This window comes from Raphanus sativus, chromosome 2 (assembly GCF_000801105.2).
Source record: "Raphanus sativus cultivar WK10039 chromosome 2, ASM80110v3, whole genome shotgun sequence".
In the NCBI taxonomy this organism is placed as follows: Eukaryota; Viridiplantae; Streptophyta; class Magnoliopsida; order Brassicales; family Brassicaceae; genus Raphanus; species Raphanus sativus.
Window position 1 is genome coordinate 28,816,400 of NC_079512.1, and position 22,243 is coordinate 28,838,642.

A 22,243-nucleotide genomic window follows, 5' to 3' on the forward strand; every position below is an offset into this window, starting at 1 on the left:
ATCTTCAAGATTCTCGAAATCTTTACTTACACTTCGAACATACAGCCGAACAGGAATCCTTGCTGACAAAAAAGGATTTTATCCAAGAGTCAGGAAACAAAAAAAAAAAGAGAGTATAAATTTGAATCTAAGGTTATATAGTTGGCAAACCTGTCTTTAATTGTCCAGCCACATCTATCTCAGTCCCACCTTGTCGAGATGACAAACTTGCTTTTCTTGAAAACTCATCTTCCATGTTTCCCATTTTAAGCTTGGGTGATACTCTTGCGTAGGCATCAAGATCACCTGCCATACCATCGGGGCCCCAGTCATCGGGCTTTCAAACTCCATACTAACCCCAGTCATTAATATCCAGAGTTATACATACACCCATGATGATAATGAATTTATATAAATCAGAAAAATAATTCTGAAAGTCAAAATTTGTTAACGAAACTTTTTCCTTTTTTTCTTTGGTGTTCTTCCTTTTCTTTGATTTCTATTTTACTTCAGTTTCTTTATCGCTTTTGTGTTATTTCCTTTTCTGTCTTTTTTACCTCTTTTGTCGACAAGTACATGTTTTTGGAGTTGTCATGTTAATTATAAACCTAGGAGCTCTTTGCTTTGTAAAGAGACTCACGACTTCTTCGATTATATAAAGGAGATTTTGAGAGTTCCTCATCTACCTTGATACCAGGCACGAGAGCTAGACTACATAGGTGAGAACACGTTCTAGTTCACAGGTTTGGAGAAGAAACTTTTCTTCTCGCCCAAGCAACTAAACAACCCTAGAGAAACCAAACTCGTTTCATCAAGTTTTTTCAGATCCGATCTCAATGGCACTAACATCCAATTCTTATTCGGTTCGTTTTCCTATGGATACCGGTAGATACACGACACTTGAAAGACCAAAGCGACCTCGGATTGTTTCAGTTCGCCGTGCTGCAAACTATCCGAGTATATTTGCAAAAATCCTAGAAAAAACCGAGTCCATGGGGGTTCCAACAGTTGTAACCACCGCAGCTTCGGTGGCTGAAACTGCAATGCTGGCTCGATCGTTAGCCCGAAGCTACTTGCCTCCCGAAGTGCGACAATACATCTCCTATGAAGTCCGCAGCTTCGTCAAACGCTCCATGGGTCATTACTTTAATAATTCCTCTCAGATGACGATAACCATCGAAGAGTTTGAAGGGTATAGTCACAATGAAGTCTTTGACGCTGCAAAGGCCTATGTAGCCACCAAGATCTCTCCATCTAACAAAAGAATCAAAGTGAGTAAACACGCGAAAGAAAACAACTACAACGTCAGTGTGGAACGTGACGAGAAAGTTATGGACGTTTACGATGGCGTCCAGTTCCAATGGGTCCTACGTAGCCACCATGTTGAGGAAAAGAATCACGACTCCGGATCCAGGTCGTTCGATGTCAGATCATTCGAGCTCAAGTTCGACAAGAGGTTCAAGGACGTGGCTCTTGAATCTTACTTGCCATTCATGGTGAAAAGATCCACTTTAATGAAACTCGAGAGGAAGAAACTCAAGCTCTTTACTCTCGACTCAGATTATTCTTGGTCCTCAGACAAGTGGACCTCTGTAACTCTCGCCCATCCTTCTACTTTCAAGACCCTAGCAATGGATTCAGATGTCAAGAGAAGTGTGATGGAAGACCTTGACAAGTTTGTGAAACGGAGCGAGTACTACAAGAGAGTTGGTAAAGCTTGGAAGAGAGGGTACTTGTTATACGGTCCACCAGGGACAGGGAAGTCAAGCTTGATTGCAGCCATGGCTAACCATCTCAACTTCGATATTTATGACTTGGAGCTGACAGCTGTTGAAGACAACTCTGAGCTCAGAAGGTTGCTGATTGACACTGGTAACCGTTCAATTCTTGTGGTGGAAGATATCGACTGCTCCATCGCGTTGAATAACAGGACAACCGATGAAGGTAAACCTAAGAAATCGAAAAACAAGAAAGTGACACTCTCTGGGCTACTAAACTTCACTGATGGTCTATGGTCAAGCTGCGGCGACCAACGGATCATAGTATTCACAACCAATTACAAAGAGAAGCTAGACCCTGCCTTGTTGAGGCCAGGACGTATGGATGTGCACATTCACATGTCGTACTGCACGCCTAGTACTTTCAAGGCTCTTGCTTTGAACTATTTAGAGATCAAAGAGCATCCACTTTTTAGCAAGATCGAGGAAGGTATCAAAGCGACAGAGGTCACTCCAGCGGATGTAGCTGAACAACTTATGAGGAATGAGTCTGTTGATAGTATTCTTGAGGGTTTGGTTGACTTCTTGAAAGTCAAGAAGATCAAGAACGAACAAGAGAAGGCCAAAACTGAGGAGGCTGACTTAGAGAAGAAGAAAAAGACTACTAAGGGGAAAAAGATTCAAAGGTCAAGAAAAATGGATGAGGTTGATGAAGAAAGTATTTATGAGGAATGATCTTTTCACATGTTGTTCTGTCGTCACCTTTTCACATGGTGTTCTGTCTATTATTTTATTTTTATTATCGAACAAGATATTTTCTACCATAATTAAAAACATAAGTTAACTAAACCTCTGCAATGATCTTACTACTAACATACCCTTCTTTCAAATCATGAACATCTGTTTTCTAGCTTTTTCTTAAAGCCAAAATCAAGTCAATGTAGTACACATACAATATGAAGCTTCCTTACCTAATAAACATATAAGAAAGGAGCAAAAGGCAAAACAGAGACAAATCTGTGATGTAAGGTGGTTGATCAGTCAGAGTCAGAGTCCAGATTCTCTGAAGACCTAACCGACCGTCTTATGCTCTCTTGGTACTCAGCATCTTCATCATCTTCCTCTTTCTTCTTCTTGCTGAGCATTCCTGTTTAATGGTTTCCGCATTTTAAGCAACAAATACTCTTAACTGAGCTGTAATTACTGGAAAAGGTGGATGCGAGGTCCTCCTTACCTTTTTTAACCAGAACGTTTTCCAGTTTGGTAGTGCTGAAATCGTCCTTTGTCCCCAAATCCTGGAACCCAACTAGCCTATCTATTGCGATTCCCTTGCTGAGAATGATAAAATAGCCACAGTCATCAGATAACAAATCCTAGCAACATACATGTAAAGAATGGATGGAGTGGAGAGAGATGAAACCTGAAAAGCAAAACGCAGGGCAAGGTCTTTATTGCCAGCTTCGTGACAAAGAAAGGAGCATTCTGCAGTTATGCCAACAAAGCATTAGATTCTCACAAAACATAAAAGATTTATTGAAAAGCCGTTTCTTTTTTTTCTATCAGTAATCAAGTGGGTTCACTGACCTCTGCGTCCACTTTAATGAACTTAGTGTCCACATGTCTAGGCGCAAGAGTCTTCAGATGCTTGTCCATTATTCTATATCATATGATTCAGTGGATAGGCTTTAGACGAGCTCACATATTAAGAAGAAAAAAAAAGACGTTGATGGTTAGATCTTTACTTGCAGCGGTAAAACTCCTTGTGGTAGAAATGGCATATAACTTTCTCACTCCTGGTGACTTCACCCAAAAAATCTCCCTCGCTCACCTCTCGATACTCACCATGCCCTTGTCTTTTGAACGCTTCCCTCTTCTCAACTTCTCTCTATCCAGAGTAAACAAGAAATATTGAACAACTTCATAACTAAAGAGAGAAGGGTGTGCAAGAGTTGTTGTTGTTATACCTTGAGTGCTGCAATCCTATCAGCGTGCAATTTTTCTAGCTCTGGGTCCTACAGAATATGAACAAGTCTCTCAACCATTAGAGACAGTAGTATAAATCTCAAACAAGATAAAGAACAGTCAAAGAAGAAACATTTGCACTTACATCCATAAGTTCATCAAGATCAACCTCCTCATTGACATGACTTGATGATTGTGCCTTCTCATTTGCAAGCACTTCCTGCATATCATACAAAATAGCTCACAGGTTATATATATATATATAGCCAAACACCTCCAAAAAAAACATCACAAACTCGTTTAGCAATTTTTACAGAAATCAAACAACCAACCACGAGCATGTGTTAGAACACACGAAATCCTTACTCGATAGCATTTGTTGAAGGATTAACCAATACTCGAAATTGATATGATACCTTCTTATAATCTCTAGCAGCAGCTGCCAATACATTCCCAAACGCCAGGTTCGAGAGGGTCGACTTGACTGCGTCCGGATCCATCTTTTTACAACCAAATATGAAAATGCGAAAGCATTAGCCACAAGGGATTCAGAATTGTAAAAATGTCGAGATCATACCTTACTCAATTCCTTCCTGGCGATAAGAGTACACAAACAGCTTTGAGGAATCGAGATCAGAGCTTATCGATTTCAGTTTCAAATCTGGAGCGGAAAAAAATAAGAATCCTAATATCAGTTGATGAACATCAATAAAAGGAGGGGTCGATACGCGAAAACGACGGCGTTTATTCAGAGATATATAGAGATTTCGTTTCAAGGCCTTGTAATTATGGGCCGTAGCAAAAGGCCCATACGGCCCAAACTTACGAAATACTCAAAAACTTAAATTGTCTTGCAAAGTACGGTTCAGACAAAGGAGAAACTTGTGGAACAATAAACACATCAATGAGTATAAAGACAATGAAAATGACAATTCCTTTTGGATTTCTTTATGTCTAAACCTTCCAAGTTTCTTCAGACAAGTACATAGAGAACATTAGATCTTTCTTTTACTTTATTAACCATTATTGTTCACTCGGCTTTATTCTTAGACATACATCACTAGTGTACCTAATACTAGAACCATAGTTTTTTTTCTCTATAAGGCCATAGAATGGCATGATCATTACTCTGTTGTGTTTCTTAACTTGTTAAAGAAGGAAAGAATCTCCTCTGAGACTCGTTCAGACTTCTCCTGCTGGATAAAATGATGACCATCCTCAATAACAACAACCTCAAGATTAGGTACAATACTCTTGAACATCTCTCCCTTCACATACTTAATCGTTCCATTGGCTCCTTCATTTCCAATATCTTTGTCTCCCGCAATGAACTTTGTCGGAACAACGATCTTGTACCCTTGCCACGGCGCCAGTATCTCCCAGTTCCTATAATTTCCTCACACTTTCAATACTCAGCAAATGACTCTATCGACCGAAAGAAGTGAAACTTACAAATCCATGGCTCTGTAGTAATTCAATGGGCCTGTGAATCCAGACTTTTGAAACTTGTCTGCATAAACCTGAATCTCTTCTTCAGTTATCCAATCTGGAAGCGTCGATGGAACCTCAAGATCATCGATGATCTCTGTATCAGGAGGAGCCACCAAGAAATCTGTTCTTGTTAGCAGCAAGAACTTCTTCATAACTGTCGAGCAATCATGCTTGGCAAATGAAGCCTCAGCTCTTCCAGGTTCCTTGTAAAGACAGAACAGAGGAACTGAATCAAACGATGACAATAGAAACGCCACAAATCTTGAAAGTACTTTTTGTTTAAATTTTTAACTACCTGAAACTGAGTGATGTATAACCCATCTCCAAAGCTTTTGAGTAAGTCGGAAGGTTTGAGATTTGGATCTCTCGGAGAATATGGAACAGAGAGGCTTATGAAACCTTTGACTCTGTCTGGTCTAAACAAGCATAGAGTCCAACCTATGATGGCTCCCCAGTCATGTCCAGCCACAAAAGCCTATAACAGTGATAAACGTAAACCTTTTTTTTTCATATATTGATCTAAATCTAACCGTTGGAATCTTGATAAGATGAGAGATCAGTTTCACCTGAGCAGTGCCGTAGTGATCGAGCAAACCGATAACATCAGCTACGAGGTGGCTCACAGTGTAAGACTCGTGGCTCGGAGGAGAATCGGAGTCGGCATAGCCTCTGAGATCTGGAGCAACTACGTGGTAGCAATGGCTTGACAAGAAATCGATCTGGTGACGCCACGAGAACCATGTCTCAGGAAAGCCATGGAGTAACAGAATCAAAGGCCCTCTGTTGTCTCCTTTCTCAGCCACATTTAACCAAACCCCGTTGGTCTTGATCTTCTTTTCTCTCACCTCGCTTGTCATGATTCTTGATTTGATTTGAGAGAGAGGAAAAATCAACGACCAAGTGAGACTTTTATTACCAGAGTTCAGATTTTGATTGTTGAGTGAGGCATTGAAATGGAGAACAATGGATGTACACGTGGAGGAGAAAGAGACAATCTAAGCCTCTAGTTTGGTTACACGTGTTGGTCGCCTGTCTTAATTCAGAAATCTTGTATTTTTTTAATTACAAAATTGAAATTTCCATTTAAACTTTTATTTAGTCAATTATATGTATTTCATCAATTCATGTATCTTGTGTTATTGGATTTATGTATTTGAAACTATACTTATAAAATATTTTAAATTTCAGTATTATTCAATTCTCTATTTTTCCAATTCAGTTAAATATTTGTGTTATTAATACAATAGATTTGGAAATATAGTGTATGTTATCAATTTAAAAATATATTATCGTTTTGACAAACAACAAAAATATATAATTTGTTGTAGGGAGAATGAAAGGAACAAATTATTTTTGTATTTCAATATAGTTTTATCTCTACAATTCATATAGTGATATAAAAATAGTTACTTATTATTCCCCCTTTGAAATGACTTTTTCTATTGGTGTGATATGAAAATGATTTTGATTTATTACTTTTATTAGGAAAAATTGTTCCTTCTTTGTGCATTTTATAAAAATATTCAAAAGGTTCATAAATTTTAAAGGAATTGTCTTCTATCAAATTTAATTATATTCTTTTAAAATGAAAAAATAATATAAATACATTAAAATCTTCATTAAATCATTTAAAATATTTGAAAATCAATTATTCATGTTTTTGATTGAACATTTCATAATCAATTAAAAATTTTGAATCCAACACTACGAAGATGTGCTGGGAGAATTGGGAATAGTCGTATATTTTCTTTGCTCAAAATTTTTTAAAACTCTCTATTAGTCGTATCTTCTCAGCCGAGTTCGATGGACCACTTCATCCGTTGAGTTGTAGCTGAATATAATGGAAATAAAGAAATTAAAGTCATATAATTGGTTTTAGAACCATATAATTTTAATTTTTATTTTTTGTGAAGAAATTTTATCAAAAGATCATACAAGTACACTGAATCTCGCAAAATTCACTATCTAAAAGATATGTAATAAGAATAATATATTTTCAAATTTATTTTATAATTACAAGTTTAATAACACCATTTTAAATATCTTAAAATACATATATATATATATATATATATATATATATCTGACACTGTAATTAATTAACTCATACTCCATATTTCGCAACATTTGATTTGTCATTTTTTACTTTGGAATTTAGCATTTTGATTGTGACTTTAACTATTTAAAGTGCTAAAACTTAAACAACATAAACAACATAGATTTCGATTTTCAAGAAAAAAATTAGGAAAAATTATTATATGCTCATTTTTAAAAGGTAGACATGGTTAATTCAGATTCAAGAAAGAACAAGGATTTCAGTGCTTATGGGCATATGTTAATTCATACATAGGCATGTCTGCAAAAATCGGAAAGAATCAACGCACTCTATTGTGAGACAATGAGACAGATCAATGCTATGAAAAGCAGACCAAAGAATACACAGTACACACAAAGACCTTGCAGTCAAAACAAGCGAGATGATGTAATGTTTTTTATATTACAACAGTCTTGGTCTGTCCCATTACGACAAGAAAGTTCCCAGCCATATCAACCATACATGGTCTATATAACCTTCATAACCCGATCCTTGGATCACAAATATAATGACTACAGCTGGATCAATTTCTTGAAACAATACGTTCCCATGATGAACCAACCCGTAAGCAAAAACGCTAGAACACAACAGGAAGCTATGAATGTCCAGCCACCCAGTAACATTCCAATAGCGTAGATTATGACTGTAGGCAGCAAGGACTTGACCATCGCCGTTTTGCTCACCCAACGTCCCTTGAGGAACACTAGCGCCGCGAGGTTCACCACGTTCCATCCACCTGATCTTATCGCTAGACGGTTCAGGTTGTTGGCCACAAAGGAATGACAGTTGCATGTCAATATGTTATAAGCATAGTGTTGGTACTCTTGTGTGCCTTTTCTCAGTGCATCATCCCATGTTGGCTCTTTCTCATGAGTGCCTCCTTCCTCACTGAACAAACATGAGCCGGAAGAAAGAGATGATTCCTAATCAAAGCCAATCCCCAGTTGTTAGATTGCAGCAAATGAAAACAGAACGAAAGGCAAACAACTTGCAATAACATTACCTTAGCCTTGTTGATCTGGATGTAACGAGACACAGCTCCAAAAGCAAAATTGTCAACACAGACGAAGTTAGGTCCAGCGAAGTCGAGAATGACACCGTCTTCTCTGCAAATACCAACGTGGCCGATGAAGGGAACCAGCCATGTAACGAAGGGGAGAGGCGTCCAGACGATGCAGCATGGGAAACGATCTCTCCCGGGATCAATCCTCATGGGATCTTCAAAACCGAGCATGATGCCACCATGTTCAGGATCCGTTGTTGTCTCTCCCATTTTCCAAGTCCAAGTGCGCTTCGTTACTCTGATTCTCTGTTCTTTTAAACAACAACAAAGAAAAAGCACCCAAAATGCATCATCTTGACATGTACTAAGTGAACTCTATAGTTACAGCGAAACAATGTTTTGGTTTCTTAATAATATATATACAATGAAAACTGAATACAAGGTCCAAAACCTGAGAAATGTTATCAAAATTGATATTAAACTTGTGAAAAAATGCATTGATTCATTCGATGAATCCCTAGATAATGGCGGATGAGTAAACAAAGAAGATCCATTCTAGATTCACATTCCGGCGACTAGCAACATCTAAGCATCTCATAGACTGTCAGTTCTGATACGAATACATCAAAGCGTACCAATTTAAGCGGAGGAGACGACGATGATAGCTCCGATCTTACATGAACTACACAAAAGACTGATTCTCCTTCGTTGAGGCGAGAAACGGCGACCAATGATTCGTCACTGCCTGGGAAAGTTTATTTTTTTCTTTTGCTTTAGGAGGAACGATGGCTAGTGAACATGTTTGGCTACTTGGTTTAAAGTAATCCTCTCCGGGAATTATCCATCCCTACCCGAGAAAATAGACGACATAGCGTTCGGTCTAGTATGAAAAAAACGGCAGGCCGTTTAATTATCTAAAACGTCGAATGTATACCACGTCGTTTTCCGACGAATACTCACAGAGTGGCAGTACCGGCTTTTAAGGGTCTGCGCCTCTGCGGAGAGTGCATTTGCACCGGGTCCCATACCCTTAATTAATTTTTCTTTCATATTTTAGGATCCAATTTTTGATAAAATTGTAAATTAGGACCAAAATTTAACGGAAAATAATATATATTCCATATATTTCATATCATGACACTAGGTCCAAATCATTTTTTAGGTTGGGGTGACCGGGAGATTCTGCTCCTCTACTTTCTCTCTCGCTATGGGAAAATAGCTAAGGACATGCAAATCTACCGCTGGTTGACACAGAGATGAGGAAATCTTGTGCAAGTCTCTTTCTATTGGTAAATGGCAAAATTAAAAATGTCATTGTTCGGATAGCTATAAACAAATTAGTTATCAAAGAATGTGAAAAACATAATTTCTTCAAGGAGACACAACAAAATTTTTAGGTCGCTTATGATCTTGTGGTTGAGTTAAGTTTAGCTTAGGTTTTTCTTGTTGGTTATAAGTTGATCTTACTTGTTTTTACTCTTTTTTGCCAAGTAAGGTCAGATTTGTAGAGCTATGCTTTGTGTAAACTCTCTTTTCATTTTATGATATTTACAAGTTAGCAAAAAAAAAAAAAAATGTGAATGCAAATGTAACGAGGAACGTAGAAGGTGACGGAAAAAGCATATTTCTAATAAAGGCATGCAAAAGGGGTTCACGAGATAGGTTAATATGGTCACTACTCTATTTTTTCTCCTTTTTTTAGCCTTTCGTACCCCTTCAGTTATTTATAATGAACTTTATTTATCATGTTTATTAAACTGATCAATTGTTGAGAAAGCAAAGAAAGAAAACTGTAGTTGTCGAGACAAACAAACATCAATTGTCATATAGATGGTGATTGGTGAGTATAATGAAATTATATCCAATCCACCCCTGAAATTTATCAATATAATTACAAACCTCTGTTTATCAACGTTTGTAGTGGCGGACGCAGTAACTAACGTACGGGGTCAAGTGACCCCGTCTAATTTTTAGTTTTCTTTAGTAAATACTATAAAGTCTATAAAAGTGCCCCCTGAAAATGGTGTGAAGAAAATTTGTGTGCCCCCAACTATATTTATTTTTAGATCCGCCCGTATGCATATGTATTGTAGAACCCATAGCCAATAGTCTAGACGAAGAAGACAACAACCGTAGAGTTTCTGGTCTGAGAAACATTTAAGTAAATAACACGCATGTGTTTGATTTATATATGTTCTAGTAATTGATCTAGCTATAGGGTTTTAAAATTCCTTAGATGGAACAATAAGAACAATTACATAATGATGCAGAAAACTAGTGGTCCTTTTATTGCACCCTCTGTGTTTTCAACTTTGATCCACACCCTTGGTTTCTAGCGTGGGGACTTGTTATCAGCCACCATCAGACTCGATCGTCCACCTTTGCCGTATTTTTCCACATTGTATGGTCCAGCCCCTTTAGGTCAATCTTACCGGTTGGTTTAACTTTGTTGGCCAAATTGATCTTGCTTGGTTTGGCTTGGTATTTTCTGTTATTGACGAAAACTCATCACTATTTTATTTTTTGATAAACTCTATCACTGATCCGGTCGGCTTTGAAAAAAACATATTTAGTACTAAACAGTAGACTATTACGAAAATGTATCACATTGTCTGATCCAAATTTGGAATGTCTTCCAACTATATCGGAATATATCGATCATCTGTTACGTACCACCAGGTAAATCATTTTGATTGAAATCCAAGTCCATACTATCAACTAGTGGTAATTTAGCCAACTCATCACTGTTAAGCCGTATATATACAGCATATACCCATCCTCGAGATACCTAAACAACAAGATGCAAACAAACAGCCGTAAATGCTCTACAAATATATAGTCAAATAAGCAAATTTGTGTTTCAATTGCAATCATGTCTATACTAGGGACATGGTATCTATACTCATTATGCTACTTTGATCGTTTAAAATAATGGTCGATGTAAATAGATCAAGAAATGTATCCTAAAATATTATACAAGTGTCAAAAATATTCTGTCAGTACTAATTATGTTTGAATTGGGTATAATGTATTTAGTTTACTTTTCATTTAACAATGTTGATTTCAAATTATTTCGTGGAAAAAAAAATTATCTTAAGAGATATTATAATTTGAGAAATGTTCTACCTCGCTCACGTTTAATTTTCATAAAGATAAGTGTCAAAATATTATGTCAGTACTTATGTTTGCATAGATTTCTTCTTTTTGTTTTATAATAAACCTTTAATTGACATTAATCTTATTATATAAAGCTTAGTTCTTCAAAGTTACTAATTAACATGATTGTGACATGTGTCAATAAATTTTTAAGATGGTGACATGTGTTAAAAATATGATATAATTCTCTTTTATTTATGATTTAATAGAGATTTAAAAAAAAATCTCATTACAAAATAGTCTTTTAAAAAAGGAAAGTTTCTAAAAAATTACTATTAAATAATTTTTATAATTACTTTTCACTATTAAATAAAATTTAAAATTATTTCTTCAATGTTATTTTTAGTATATATATTTTGAATCATTATATATTTTAGAAAAGGAAAATTACTATTACATAGTCTTTTAAAATTCTATATTATTAAAATATTTGATAATAATTTTTTTTTTAAACTAACCAAAAATAATAATTGTAAAAATGTATTAGAAAGTTAATTCCTTTTAAAAAAAATTATAATGTTTGTTCTTAAACTCACTAAAGATAGAGAATTATAAAAGATAAATATCAATTTTTTTGAAAATGTTAAAAAAACGAATTGTAAAATATTTTAGAAAAAAACATAAATAATTGAAATTGTGGGATTTTACTATTTTGTAATGAGAATTTTCCTTTTTATATAATAAGATACTATTCCTTTTTAAAAGCCTAATTAAAAGAAAATTGTAAAAGTACTCTTATCATTTTTTTATAAGTAACTAACTTTCATTTCTAATAGATAATTTGTATGTTAAAAAATTATGACCAAAAATAGCTACAAATATTTCACATCTATATTTAGGTTTAAGCTTCCACATATTATTTTTAGAAAACACAATAGTATTTACATGAAAATATTATCTGAGTATTTTCTTTTAATTTCTTGATACAACTCAACTTTTTATTATCATTATTACATTTTATTATAACATAACTTTCATTTTGATGTTGTTGTTTACATCATATATTAAACAGATATTTTTCTATTAAAAATAAAATAGTTGCATAAAATCATAAGGAAAAACTAATAAAATAATTAGTTTTCCTTTTTAAAAAAAAGTCTAAATAAAAATGTAAAGGTGAAAGTAATCTTATAATTGACTAATTTTTCTAATAATTCTGTGTTAAAAAAATATAAAGCAAAAATAACTTAAAATATTTCACCTGATATGATTGCGAGTATGTGATGATGAACATAATATTAAATATTATTTAATTAACGAAAGACGTGTAAAAGTGGTATTGATAAAAAAAATTAAAAGAGTAATTTTAAGATTATTTATCAATAACTAGAAATAATTATTTGATAGCAATTTTTTTTTCTGAAATTCTAAAGAGAATATAATTGTAATATGATATATGACAAATTTTCCTTTCCTAAAATCTAAAAAAATGTTAAAGAGTATTTAAATTTTTATTTAATTTATTAATTGTAAATAAATTGGAGATTTATAAAATATTTTTTTTTCTTTTTTAAAAATCCTAGCAAAATAAACTTTTTAAAACTTATTTAATAAAACATTAAATTAGTACATAAGAACATGTATAATATTGTCCTTGACTCGATTAGTGTATTTGACTTTGAGTTCTTTTTACTTTTCATTCAATTTTTTATTTTAGGTTGTGTTGAGTTTAAACTTTTAGATATAGTATATTTTTTAATCTTAATTGCAAAATTTAAAACATTGATCTTATGATAATGATTATAAAATACAAATATTAACTTGAATTTATATGTGAAAAAGGGTTTTTAACTATAAAATAAATTTCACACAACATACGTAGAAAAACCATAAAACTATAATAAAGTTATTTTTATGTTTTTATAAAACTATAACATCAAACAAAACCCGTTGCAACGCAACGGGCTCATATCTAGTTTATAATAATTCTATAATACTAATTACAAAATTAATGGATTATTTATAAAAAGAATATTTAAATATTTTAGTGTGTTTTGTCAGATTTTTATCAACGAAATCTATTATATTTGAAAAATTAATTTTTTATCTAAAACTGATTTATTATTAATATCTTTATGTATTTTAAAAAAATTCAGAAATATTTAACTAATGTAGTAATCAAATATATCATGTTAGTTAATTAATTAAAATTTTCTATGATTTTTCAACCGTTGATTAAAATAGTGATCATATTTTAATAGAGTAGATATTTAAAATCTAAAAGTTAATTAGAATATAAATTTATTTATATGATTGTCGTCGCTCCCACAAGAACCCTACTTATATGAAGAAAATATGAGTGTATGTATACGAAGTGAAAGCGAATTGGGACCAAATGAGAACACAGTCCATGTGAAGAACAGAAGAAGTTCCATCAGCTTCTGGTTAGATATGGAACTGAAACGAAAGCGAGAAGACAGAGGAACAGAATATGACAGAAACTAAACCAAGTTTGCAACTCAACATTCTTCTTCCCTCTCTCTCTCTCGACAATAACTACTCTTGCACCAAATAGAATGTGAGAAACTAAAAGTTCATCTTTATGTATTGGCTTTTGCCATAAAAACAAAACATAAAAATAAAGTAACTCACCAAAAATAAACTAAATTTATATACATATAGATTTGATATTAACAAAAAGGAACAGAAAATGGATATGAGGGAGCAATAAATGATATGACAGTGAAAGCATGGCTCGTTGTAGAAACACTGTTCTCTCCCTGTCTGAAGAAAGATCTGTTAAGTAGCAGTGATGAGAAGCCACCAAGCACAATACTCCAAAATCTCTCTACACACATAAATGCATGGTATAAAATAACTATGATAAAAATATCATACATTATTATTGTTTATTTATTTGAATAATTGGCAAGTTATATATCCTCCACACTAAACCCTAATTTATATTCACGAATATCTCATAATTAACGAATTCTGGCGAGTAGCAGCATATTGTGGTTGAAGTCTTTTGGATGGTTTATATGTCGAATGAATCTCATCGTATTGAATACGTATGTACATACGTATACTTGTGAAAATTAAAAATTTAAAAATTAAGAATTAAAAGAACAAAATCTTAACATATTTACCAAAAAAAAAAAAAAAAAGAACACAAAAGGTAGACAAGTTACACAACACAGGGCTCGAGAATAGACAAGACTCTGCGGCATACCCTTTTTGAGGAGACTCACTCTTCATATCATTCACTCCCTCTCCTTTTCTCCTCCACGTCAAATCTGGTTCCCATCCTTCTCTGTTTAATAAATAATTCATGTTAGTTCACTATTTATTTATTTCTAAAGTAGTAGTAGTAGTATTTTTTGTAAAAAGAACAGCAGTAGTATTATGCACTGGCCCTGGTCAAAGCTTAACGAAACATTCGTCTCAAGCTTCTAAAATTGTTGAAAAAATTTATATGGATATAAATCTTTAAATTTTAGGTCCTCAAAATTTTAAATTTCCTATTTATTCATCTACAGCTTCCAAAATTTCAGAGCCGGTCCTGAGTATTATTGTTCCGGAACATGTTAATTTGTTATAACTTTAGATTACAGTTACAGTCTTAACAGATTCCGATTCATTCCTTTTAGTGGAAAAGAGGTTTATAGAACTATATGTTAATACGTGCTGTAACATGTGAATGTGCATCAACTAAGTCTTTAATTTTCTGTCTAGTAATTAAACTAGGCGTATGCAATTGGTATTATTCTAAAAATTTCCGCATTAAAACCAACACAGCCAATTCATAAAAATTTAGTTGTTTAATATTCATTTTAGAGACCAGAGTTTAACTCTTTATAATACGACTTCGGTTGGGTTTGTCATCTTTAACAAAACAAAAAGGTTTGTCAGTTTAAGCGCATTATATGATAGTATGGATATCTGTAAATCACACGCGTTAAAACATGAATTTGGTCCGGAAACACCCAATCATATAAGAGAAAATGGTTAAACAATGCTTTTATTATAAATTACTTTTTGAAATGCGTTGTATATTTTTTTCAAAAAGATACGTTGTATTTAAATGCTCCATGCTTTAAAAGTTATTTGAGAGGAGGAAATTTTGCTGGAATTTTAGTAGCAGTAGTATTAATTAAGAGTAATAGCATGGAGAACTGAGTGGTAAGAAATATATATGTTATTTTTATATAACACATATCTAAGCCACTATATTATTTTAAATAAATAAAATTAATTATAAAACTAATACAGTTTGTAGTTAATATTAAACTAAAAATTAAATATAAATTGCATTGAATTCTAAAGTGTCTATAACTAAAAGAATTGTCAAAGTGGCAAACACATGAAGTATAAAAATAGAAATACGAACAAAATGTAATGCGAAAAGATTCCATCCATCTTTTCTACAACTTCAAACTTCGTTAACCATTAATGTGTGTGTTTTTAATTATATAAAACTATCTTAACCCCACTGAAGTGGATCCAAATTATCTATGTATTAAAGCATTTCCAATGTAAAACACCATTTTTTCCTCCAAAATGAAGTAAAAGTGATTAGGTGTTCCAACCCCACTCTATTTCTAACTCCATAATAGAGTGATGAACAAAAAAAATTAGATTACTCCATTTATGGAGTAAACTTCATTATGGAGTGAGAAATGGAGTGAGGTTGGAGTATTTTCTACTCCAAACTCACTTTTACTTCATTTTGAAGGAAAAAATGAAGTTGGGTTGGAGATGTCCTTAGTAGCCTATGGTTTCGATCTCTACGTATCTATTATATGTCTTTTGCCGATGCTAAAATTTAATTTTCCAATGACCAGAACTTAAATCTTAATAGATTCACCGTATTGAATTTTTTTTCTCAATTTAATGCCCATGAGCTACAAACACCGATTTACCATTCAACTTGTTAGTTTTGCCTGAAACTATTATTCGGAAATGATGTTTACTATAATTTGATAAAAAGAATAGACCACAAGATATAAAAATTAAAAGGGATTGTCTCGATTGTATTGTATCGATCACAACCCCATTTGAATTAATTAATCCTGCCTTTATTAAATTTTATTCGAATATATTGTGCTATAGATCCATGCATTGAATTTGTTGTCAACTCTTGTATTAGATTAAAGAACTCTTGTATTACACTTTTCTACGTGGGACGTACAAATCCATAACGCAAGAGGTAAAACAACCATAGCATCAGACTGTAAAACAATAATTCGATTGATAATTAGCTTTGAATTATTGATAAAATTTAAATGGAGTTGAAAATAAACCAAGAACCGGTCCTAGGGCGGCGAGGAGGTGCTTTTAGCCTGTAATCAAACTATTCACTCAATAGTAAAGACCCAGATTGAATCTAATATTTTGGAATAACTACTTTCCCTTCTAAATTAGTCAACTCTTTCCATCCTCTTGGCGAAAAATCCTTTAAATGTCCCCAGCTCTACTTTACTTATATTTTATGTTTTATTAACTTTATTTACATGACTCTCGACATACCTGCGTCTCTAGATTTTGATATACCACGACATGATTGTTCGTGCCGTTTCTCTCAGGCAATTCAAGGTTATGATATTTTATAATGATTAGCTAACTAATTAGGATCCATGATGCTCACGGCACGGGCATAGAGGTGTGTGTTTGTCTATATATATGATTATATAAACATTTATATGTATACAAAAACAATACGGAACATAGGGCACCGCAATAGAATCGTACGTTTGTCTCTCTACAAGAGAGGGTGTGTTTATGTGCATTTTTTAGTTTGTAAGTATAATTATTTTTTTCTGAAAAAGTTTAAATATTTTACGGGTATAAATATTTTAGCATATAGTATAATACATATATGCACAAATGTGTATATCATAGTAATTTTCTTTCCTCGGAAACAACAAATATGGACAAAAGCATCTGCTTTCCAGCTACAGATAACTTTATACACTAAATCTAACCCACAGAGTGCAATCTGAACCTAAATTCAGTACTAGTCTTTTAAAAGAATTATTGGAATTATGGATAACTAGAAGTATAATAATAGTTAATGCGGATAATCCTTACAAATATTAAATATGTAATGACTTGTTTAATCCATATGTTTATCTTTTTTTCTGTTCCACAAAAAGAACTGATTTGAAGGGTCTGATACAGTTAATCTCACAAATACCAAAAAGGACCTATGGACTTTTGACAAGGTTTTCGTGTCAGTTCTAAAACATGATTAGGAGGTCTAACTAATAGGTCCCGAAATATAGGACTATCTTAGGATAATCAAAATAGAATTGTGCTACCATAATGAATTAGTATCGGTATTATTTACTCCTTTGTGTTAGTAGTATTTCATACTAAGAAAAAAACATATAACATTCCGCAAAATGTAAGAGAAAAGGCGGAAAATAGAAACCGTCCGATTATAAATTGAACGATAAGAGATGGATGTTGTATCGAGTGTAGCCAGTTGGTAGTGAGAGAGACAATTAAAAACAAATGGAATAGAAGAAAAAATGTAAAAAGAAAAAATTGTCCAAAATCTAGAAACAAAGAAAGAAGAAGATTTTTTATCAAAAAAAAAAAAGAAAAGAAGAAGATTTTTTTCTTTGATAAGTAAAGAAAGAAGAAGATGAGAGAGAAGGAGACAGAAATTAAATTAGAGAAGCATAGGGGAGAGAGAGAGAGAGTTAAGGTTATGGCGGCGTTGCAGAGCGCGAGAAAGGTTATTATCTCTCCTCTTCTTTCCCTTTCTCTCTGGTGTGTTTCTTAAATACTCTCTCCTCTCGTACCGACAAACGAGCTCTGCCTTTACCAGACCCTTAAAAGCTACTCAACCTCAATACACTACAAACTCAGAGAATGAATTCTTCTACCTAAACCCTAGAAACCCTCTTTCTCCCAATAGTCTCCAAGATCTAGAGAGAGAAAGTTTTGTTTAATTTTATTTTGCTTCTTTTCAAAAAGCTGATTGGAGAGTGGTATATATGGGTAGTGGTTGTCTTGCCGTTGAATGGCGGGGTTTTTCTCGTTAGACGGCGGAGGAAGAGGCGGAGGGGGAGGAAACAGCCAAGAAGAACACCACACCAACACCAACACGAATCCTCCTCCTCCTGTATCTGAGGCTTGGCTTTGGTACAGAAACCCTAACGTCAACGCAAACGCTCCTTCCTCTACAAACGCAGCTGCTTTAGGCACACTTGAGCTATGGCAAAACCACAGTCAGCAAGAAATCTTGTTCCAGCATCAACAGCATCAGCAGAGGTTGGATCTTTACTCCTCGGCCGCTGGCTTAGGAGTCGGACCAAGCAACCATAGCCAATTCGATATCTCCGGCGAAAACTCAAACGCCGCCGCCGGGAGAGCAGCGGCGCTCATGATGATGCGGAGTGGCGGAAGCGGCGGCGGTGCAAGCTGTCAAGACTGTGGAAATCAGGCCAAGAAAGACTGTGCTCACGTTAGGTGTCGAACCTGCTGCAAGAGCCGTGGCTTCGACTGTCCTACTCACGTGAGGAGCACGTGGGTTCCTGCCGCCAAACGCCGTGAGAGACAACATCAGCTATCCACGGTTCAGCCTCAAACGCACCAGCCACGCGGTGATAGCGGTGTACCGAAACGCCATCGTGAGAACTTACCAGCAGCAACTTCTTCTGCTCTTGTCTGCACTCGCATACCTACTCACAACGCTTCAGGTATCAGTGTAATGTTTAAATATTTAACGTCGTGAAATAAGGAAAGCAAGAATTATTTTTATAAATTTTAAGTAAAGATTGGAATCATCCTAAAATATCCAAATAAACCCTATTATGTATAAATATATATATATATAAATATATATATATATGTACTAATATACATATATATACATGTGATTTAGTTTTGATTTGATTTATGAAAGTACTGTTTTGGAGTAAACACTGACTATTTTAGATTGACAGGAACAAGCTGTTCTCATCGATCTTGAAATCTGTGTTCTTTCTCTAATTCTCTGCACCTTCGTTTCCGTGGCCTGTATATTCGTAGAATAAATGAATTTTAACGTTTTATTATATATATTATAATCAAACATGTGATTAATCTTTGAAAACAACTGTTACTTTTGTCTTTATAAAAATCTAGGTTTAGAGGTTGGAGATTTCCCGGCGGAGGTGAGCTCACCGGCAGTGTTTAGGTGCGTGCGAGTAAGCTCAGTGGAAGATGGAGAAGAAGAGCTTGCTTACCAAACAGCCGTTAGCATCGGTGGTCACATCTTTAAAGGCGTTCTTTACGACAAAGGTCCCGGAAGTAGCGGTGGCTACAACGTACTCGCTGCCGGTGAGAGCTCTTCTGGTGGCGGAGGAGGACACCAGCTTAACCTCATAACAGCTGGATCTGTGACGGTTGCAACTGCATCTTCCTCCACTCCAAACGCCGGTGGTATTGGCAGCTCCTCCGCGGCGGCTTACAATGATCCAGCCGCTCTTTATCCAACTCCGATTAACACTTTCATGGCCGGTACACAGTTCTTTCCTAACCCAAGATCATGATGTTAATCTGACATAATGCAGAATAACTCTTAAAAATTCTTGGAATAGTATAGGGTTTTAAAATCGTTAATTGTTGGATCCATATTACATAGAGATGTAGAAGTGGGTAAAATTAGGAGGGAAGTGGATCAGTTTATGCTTCTTCTGGACACTCAAAGTTGTTGCAATTTCAGGGTTTTAAAAGGAAAACTTAATTCAAATAATATCATCTTCTTATTATAATAATTTGTGAGAATAAAGTGTTATTGACATGTTGCCTGAATCTTTGTTTCATTAATGTGTATGTTTTTTGTCTGTGTAACACGTAACCACAGAATCCGGAGATAATGTTTCTCATCTTTATGTTACCTTTGTGCCTTCTTCTCATCATTTAATTTCCTCGACCATGGTTTCAGTTATGGCGACAATGCATGGTCTGCCTCGCCCATCCCATGCATTTAATGATTTAGTAAATGATATAAAAATAATTGACATGTGATACAATCAGAGAAGATGACTAGAGATGACTTTTTTTTTTGAACAAAGACTAGAGATGACTATGCATGTTAGAACAACGGCGACATGTAGAGATGTGACATGAGGGTGCTTCTTGAGCATGCCCATCTATTTGTACACTACAAGAGTTTCTCAAAAAAAAAAAATGATATTTAAATGTAGTTTATTTAATTAATTTTAAGTGAAAAAGAGAGTACTTCCAATAACTGACAAGTAATTTGAGGTTCTCAGATTATCAAAAATTCTCACTTGAATAAAAGATTAGCATCAATGAATTTCGTTAAATGTGTCTCTTAGCCTAATGTTTATAATATTCTAAGTAAGAATTGTTAAAGAACTAAATTATAATGTCAAAAATATATATCACCAATTAGATAGTGACACATTGCATCACTGTCTCTCAGAAATAAATGAAATGCTCTCAGGGAAAAATATGTGCTCTCCTTTTTTATACTCTCAATGTATTCTGATATTTTACTCTTTCCGCTTCATTCTAGTGTATAACATAATTTTCATTTGAAAATAAATATTGTTTTAAAATTTCAATACAAAATTTGTTGATAATATTTTTGATCTATTTTTGCTGATTTAAATACAGCTAGATGTACTGATAATAATGTTTTATTTATTTTGAAAGTATGAAAACTAAATGTTTTGTTAATTTGTACGCATTAAATTAAAATAATAACTAAAATGAAACAAAAAAATTATAAATTATAAATTATTATCCTTTTTGATTGTTATTCTTTTTGATTTTTACAATTGAGAGTTGGTTTCACCAATTAAAAATTAAAGCAAATGAATAAAGTAGGAGAGATGAAAGAAAATAGGAAAAAATATGCTCTTTTGTGAGAGAAAAATAATTTTTGAGAGCTTTTATTTCCACGTATCAATAAATTAATCTACAATTTTTATGTTTAAAATGTAACTTTAAATTTTTATCAAATATATGAAAGTTTAGTATAAGAGCTTTTACCATTGCAATTTTTTTCTTTTAATTAACTTAAGGGTCCGACTGGTGACCAAGGAAAGATAATGAATAATGTATTCTCTAATATTCCTAAAAAAAATACAATTCATAAGGAATAGTTTTTTCTTCTCATTCTCTGTCATTCCTTTTTTGTAGAGAAATAAAGAAGAAAATTATTCCTTGTCAAATTTAAGATGGAATAACAATTCCTTTTTATTCCTGCAATTTTATTTCTCTACGTTACTTTTTTATTTGTTCTTCTTGATTCCACAATGGTGACCGGGCGGACCCTAAGAGTATTGAAGATCTTAACCCATGCTAATCCTTAAGGAAAAGTGCATTCCAACTAATAGACACTCTCTCTAAATTTTCATATTAATCAATGTTCCAATATCCACGTGGTCACAAAACGAAGTGTATTCAAGTGTCTTCCAACCGGGATTTCTTATTTTCCTAAAATATGTCTACTACCAAACCATCACTTTGTGATTTTTGTATGGTGTTTCAACTTTTAACCTAAAACACTGTATACAACAAGTCCAAACGGTAAACACAATCTAAACGCTAAACATACAGAATGTGAACAAATATTCTGTAACTTTCTTTTAAAAAGTAGTTCAAATAATTTTTACCATAATAACTAAACTGAAACTAGTAATTGCAAGATAATTTTTATACATTTAAAGCACAATCACCTGAAAAATCAAATTTTGACATGTGGCATAAGTTTTACCATTCAAAGAAAAAATATAAAAACAAAAAAAAATAAATGCAAAAATAAGTTTCATGACTTTCCCCTATTTGTCTATTAACTGCTTTCAATTTTCTTAAGTCTTTATATAAAAGAAAAAAAATCCTAATTTTTCTCACACTAACATCCATGATCTCAAG

The 22,243-nt window shown here is 33.7% G+C and overlaps 5 protein-coding genes across 6 annotated transcripts; 2 read left to right on the plus strand and 3 right to left on the minus strand.

Annotated features, from left to right (window-relative positions):
- The first annotated feature begins 671 nt into the window (after positions 1 to 671).
- Positions 672 to 2,553, plus strand: LOC108839382 (protein HYPER-SENSITIVITY-RELATED 4-like). The gene has a single exon (XM_018612151.2). It carries the CDS (start codon positions 816 to 818, stop codon positions 2,430 to 2,432), a length of 1,617 nt encoding a protein of 538 aa, XP_018467653.2. The 5' UTR covers positions 672 to 815; the 3' UTR covers positions 2,433 to 2,553.
- A 7-nt stretch (positions 2,554 to 2,560) lies between these two features.
- Positions 2,561 to 4,395, minus strand: LOC108839906 (thioredoxin domain-containing protein PLP3A). The gene is made up of 9 exons (XM_057002957.1): positions 4,237 to 4,395; positions 4,076 to 4,159; positions 3,805 to 3,879; positions 3,662 to 3,709; positions 3,440 to 3,582; positions 3,282 to 3,354; positions 3,118 to 3,179; positions 2,932 to 3,029; positions 2,561 to 2,844 (listed from the first exon to the last, which is right to left on the minus strand). The coding sequence occupies exons 2-9, from the start codon at positions 4,157 to 4,159 to the stop codon at positions 2,735 to 2,737; spliced, it is 693 nt and encodes a 230-aa protein (XP_056858937.1). The 5' UTR covers positions 4,237 to 4,395; the 3' UTR covers positions 2,561 to 2,734.
- A 184-nt stretch (positions 4,396 to 4,579) lies between these two features.
- Positions 4,580 to 6,083, minus strand: LOC108823347 (uncharacterized). The gene is made up of 4 exons (XM_018596531.2): positions 5,717 to 6,083; positions 5,446 to 5,625; positions 5,112 to 5,353; positions 4,580 to 5,045 (listed from the first exon to the last, which is right to left on the minus strand). Exons 1-4 carry the CDS (start codon positions 6,005 to 6,007, stop codon positions 4,784 to 4,786), a joined length of 975 nt encoding a protein of 324 aa, XP_018452033.2. The 5' UTR covers positions 6,008 to 6,083; the 3' UTR covers positions 4,580 to 4,783.
- A 1,545-nt stretch (positions 6,084 to 7,628) lies between these two features.
- Positions 7,629 to 9,041, minus strand: LOC108825540 (protein RTE1-HOMOLOG). 2 transcript variants are annotated; one of them, XM_018598860.2, is made up of 3 exons: positions 8,884 to 9,041; positions 8,249 to 8,554; positions 7,629 to 8,168 (listed from the first exon to the last, which is right to left on the minus strand). In XM_018598860.2, the coding sequence occupies exons 2-3, from the start codon at positions 8,516 to 8,518 to the stop codon at positions 7,758 to 7,760; spliced, it is 681 nt and encodes a 226-aa protein (XP_018454362.1). In that variant the 5' UTR covers positions 8,519 to 8,554; positions 8,884 to 9,041; the 3' UTR covers positions 7,629 to 7,757. The 2 variants fall into 2 exon arrangements, with proteins under 2 accessions (XP_018454362.1, XP_018454354.1); XM_018598852.2 differs by having other exon boundaries at positions 8,249 to 8,559.
- Positions 9,042 to 17,948: 8,907 nt separating this feature from the next.
- On the plus strand, positions 17,949 to 20,142 carry LOC108840291 (protein SHI RELATED SEQUENCE 1). Its single transcript, XM_018613125.2, has 2 exons — positions 17,949 to 19,053; positions 19,481 to 20,142. Exons 1-2 carry the CDS (start codon positions 18,375 to 18,377, stop codon positions 19,885 to 19,887), a joined length of 1,086 nt encoding a protein of 361 aa, XP_018468627.2. The 5' UTR covers positions 17,949 to 18,374; the 3' UTR covers positions 19,888 to 20,142.
- The last annotated feature ends 2,101 nt before the right edge of the window (positions 20,143 to 22,243 follow it).

Bases quoted from the DNA above. Each gene is read 5' to 3' on its own strand.
- LOC108839382 (XM_018612151.2), top strand. From the start codon at position 816: ATGGCACTAACATCCAATTCTTATTCGGTTCGTTTTCCTATGGATACC.
- LOC108839906 (XM_057002957.1), bottom strand. From the start codon at position 4,159: ATGGATCCGGACGCAGTCAAGTCGACCCTCTCGAACCTGGCGTTTGGG. The intron at 3,030-3,117 runs GTTTCATCTCTC...TATCATTCTCAG, and splicing joins CCCTGCGTTTTGCTTTTCAG to CAAGGGAATCGCAATAGATA. The intron at 2,845-2,931 runs GTAAGGAGGACC...ACCATTAAACAG, and splicing joins AAACGTTCTGGTTAAAAAAG to GAATGCTCAGCAAGAAGAAG.
- LOC108823347 (XM_018596531.2), bottom strand. From the start codon at position 6,007: ATGACAAGCGAGGTGAGAGAAAAGAAGATCAAGACCAACGGGGTTTGG. The intron at 5,354-5,445 runs GTAGTTAAAAAT...TGTCTTTACAAG, and splicing joins TATACATCACTCAGTTTCAG to GAACCTGGAAGAGCTGAGGC. The intron at 5,046-5,111 runs GTAAGTTTCACT...AGGAAATTATAG, and splicing joins TACTACAGAGCCATGGATTT to GAACTGGGAGATACTGGCGC.
- LOC108825540 (XM_018598860.2), bottom strand. From the start codon at position 8,518: ATGGGAGAGACAACAACGGATCCTGAACATGGTGGCATCATGCTCGGT. The intron at 8,169-8,248 runs GTAATGTTATTG...GGCTTTGATTAG, and splicing joins TCCAGATCAACAAGGCTAAG to GAATCATCTCTTTCTTCCGG.
- LOC108840291 (XM_018613125.2), top strand. From the start codon at position 18,375: ATGGCGGGGTTTTTCTCGTTAGACGGCGGAGGAAGAGGCGGAGGGGGA. The intron at 19,054-19,480 runs GTATCAGTGTAA...ATAAAAATCTAG, and splicing joins ACCTACTCACAACGCTTCAG to GTTTAGAGGTTGGAGATTTC.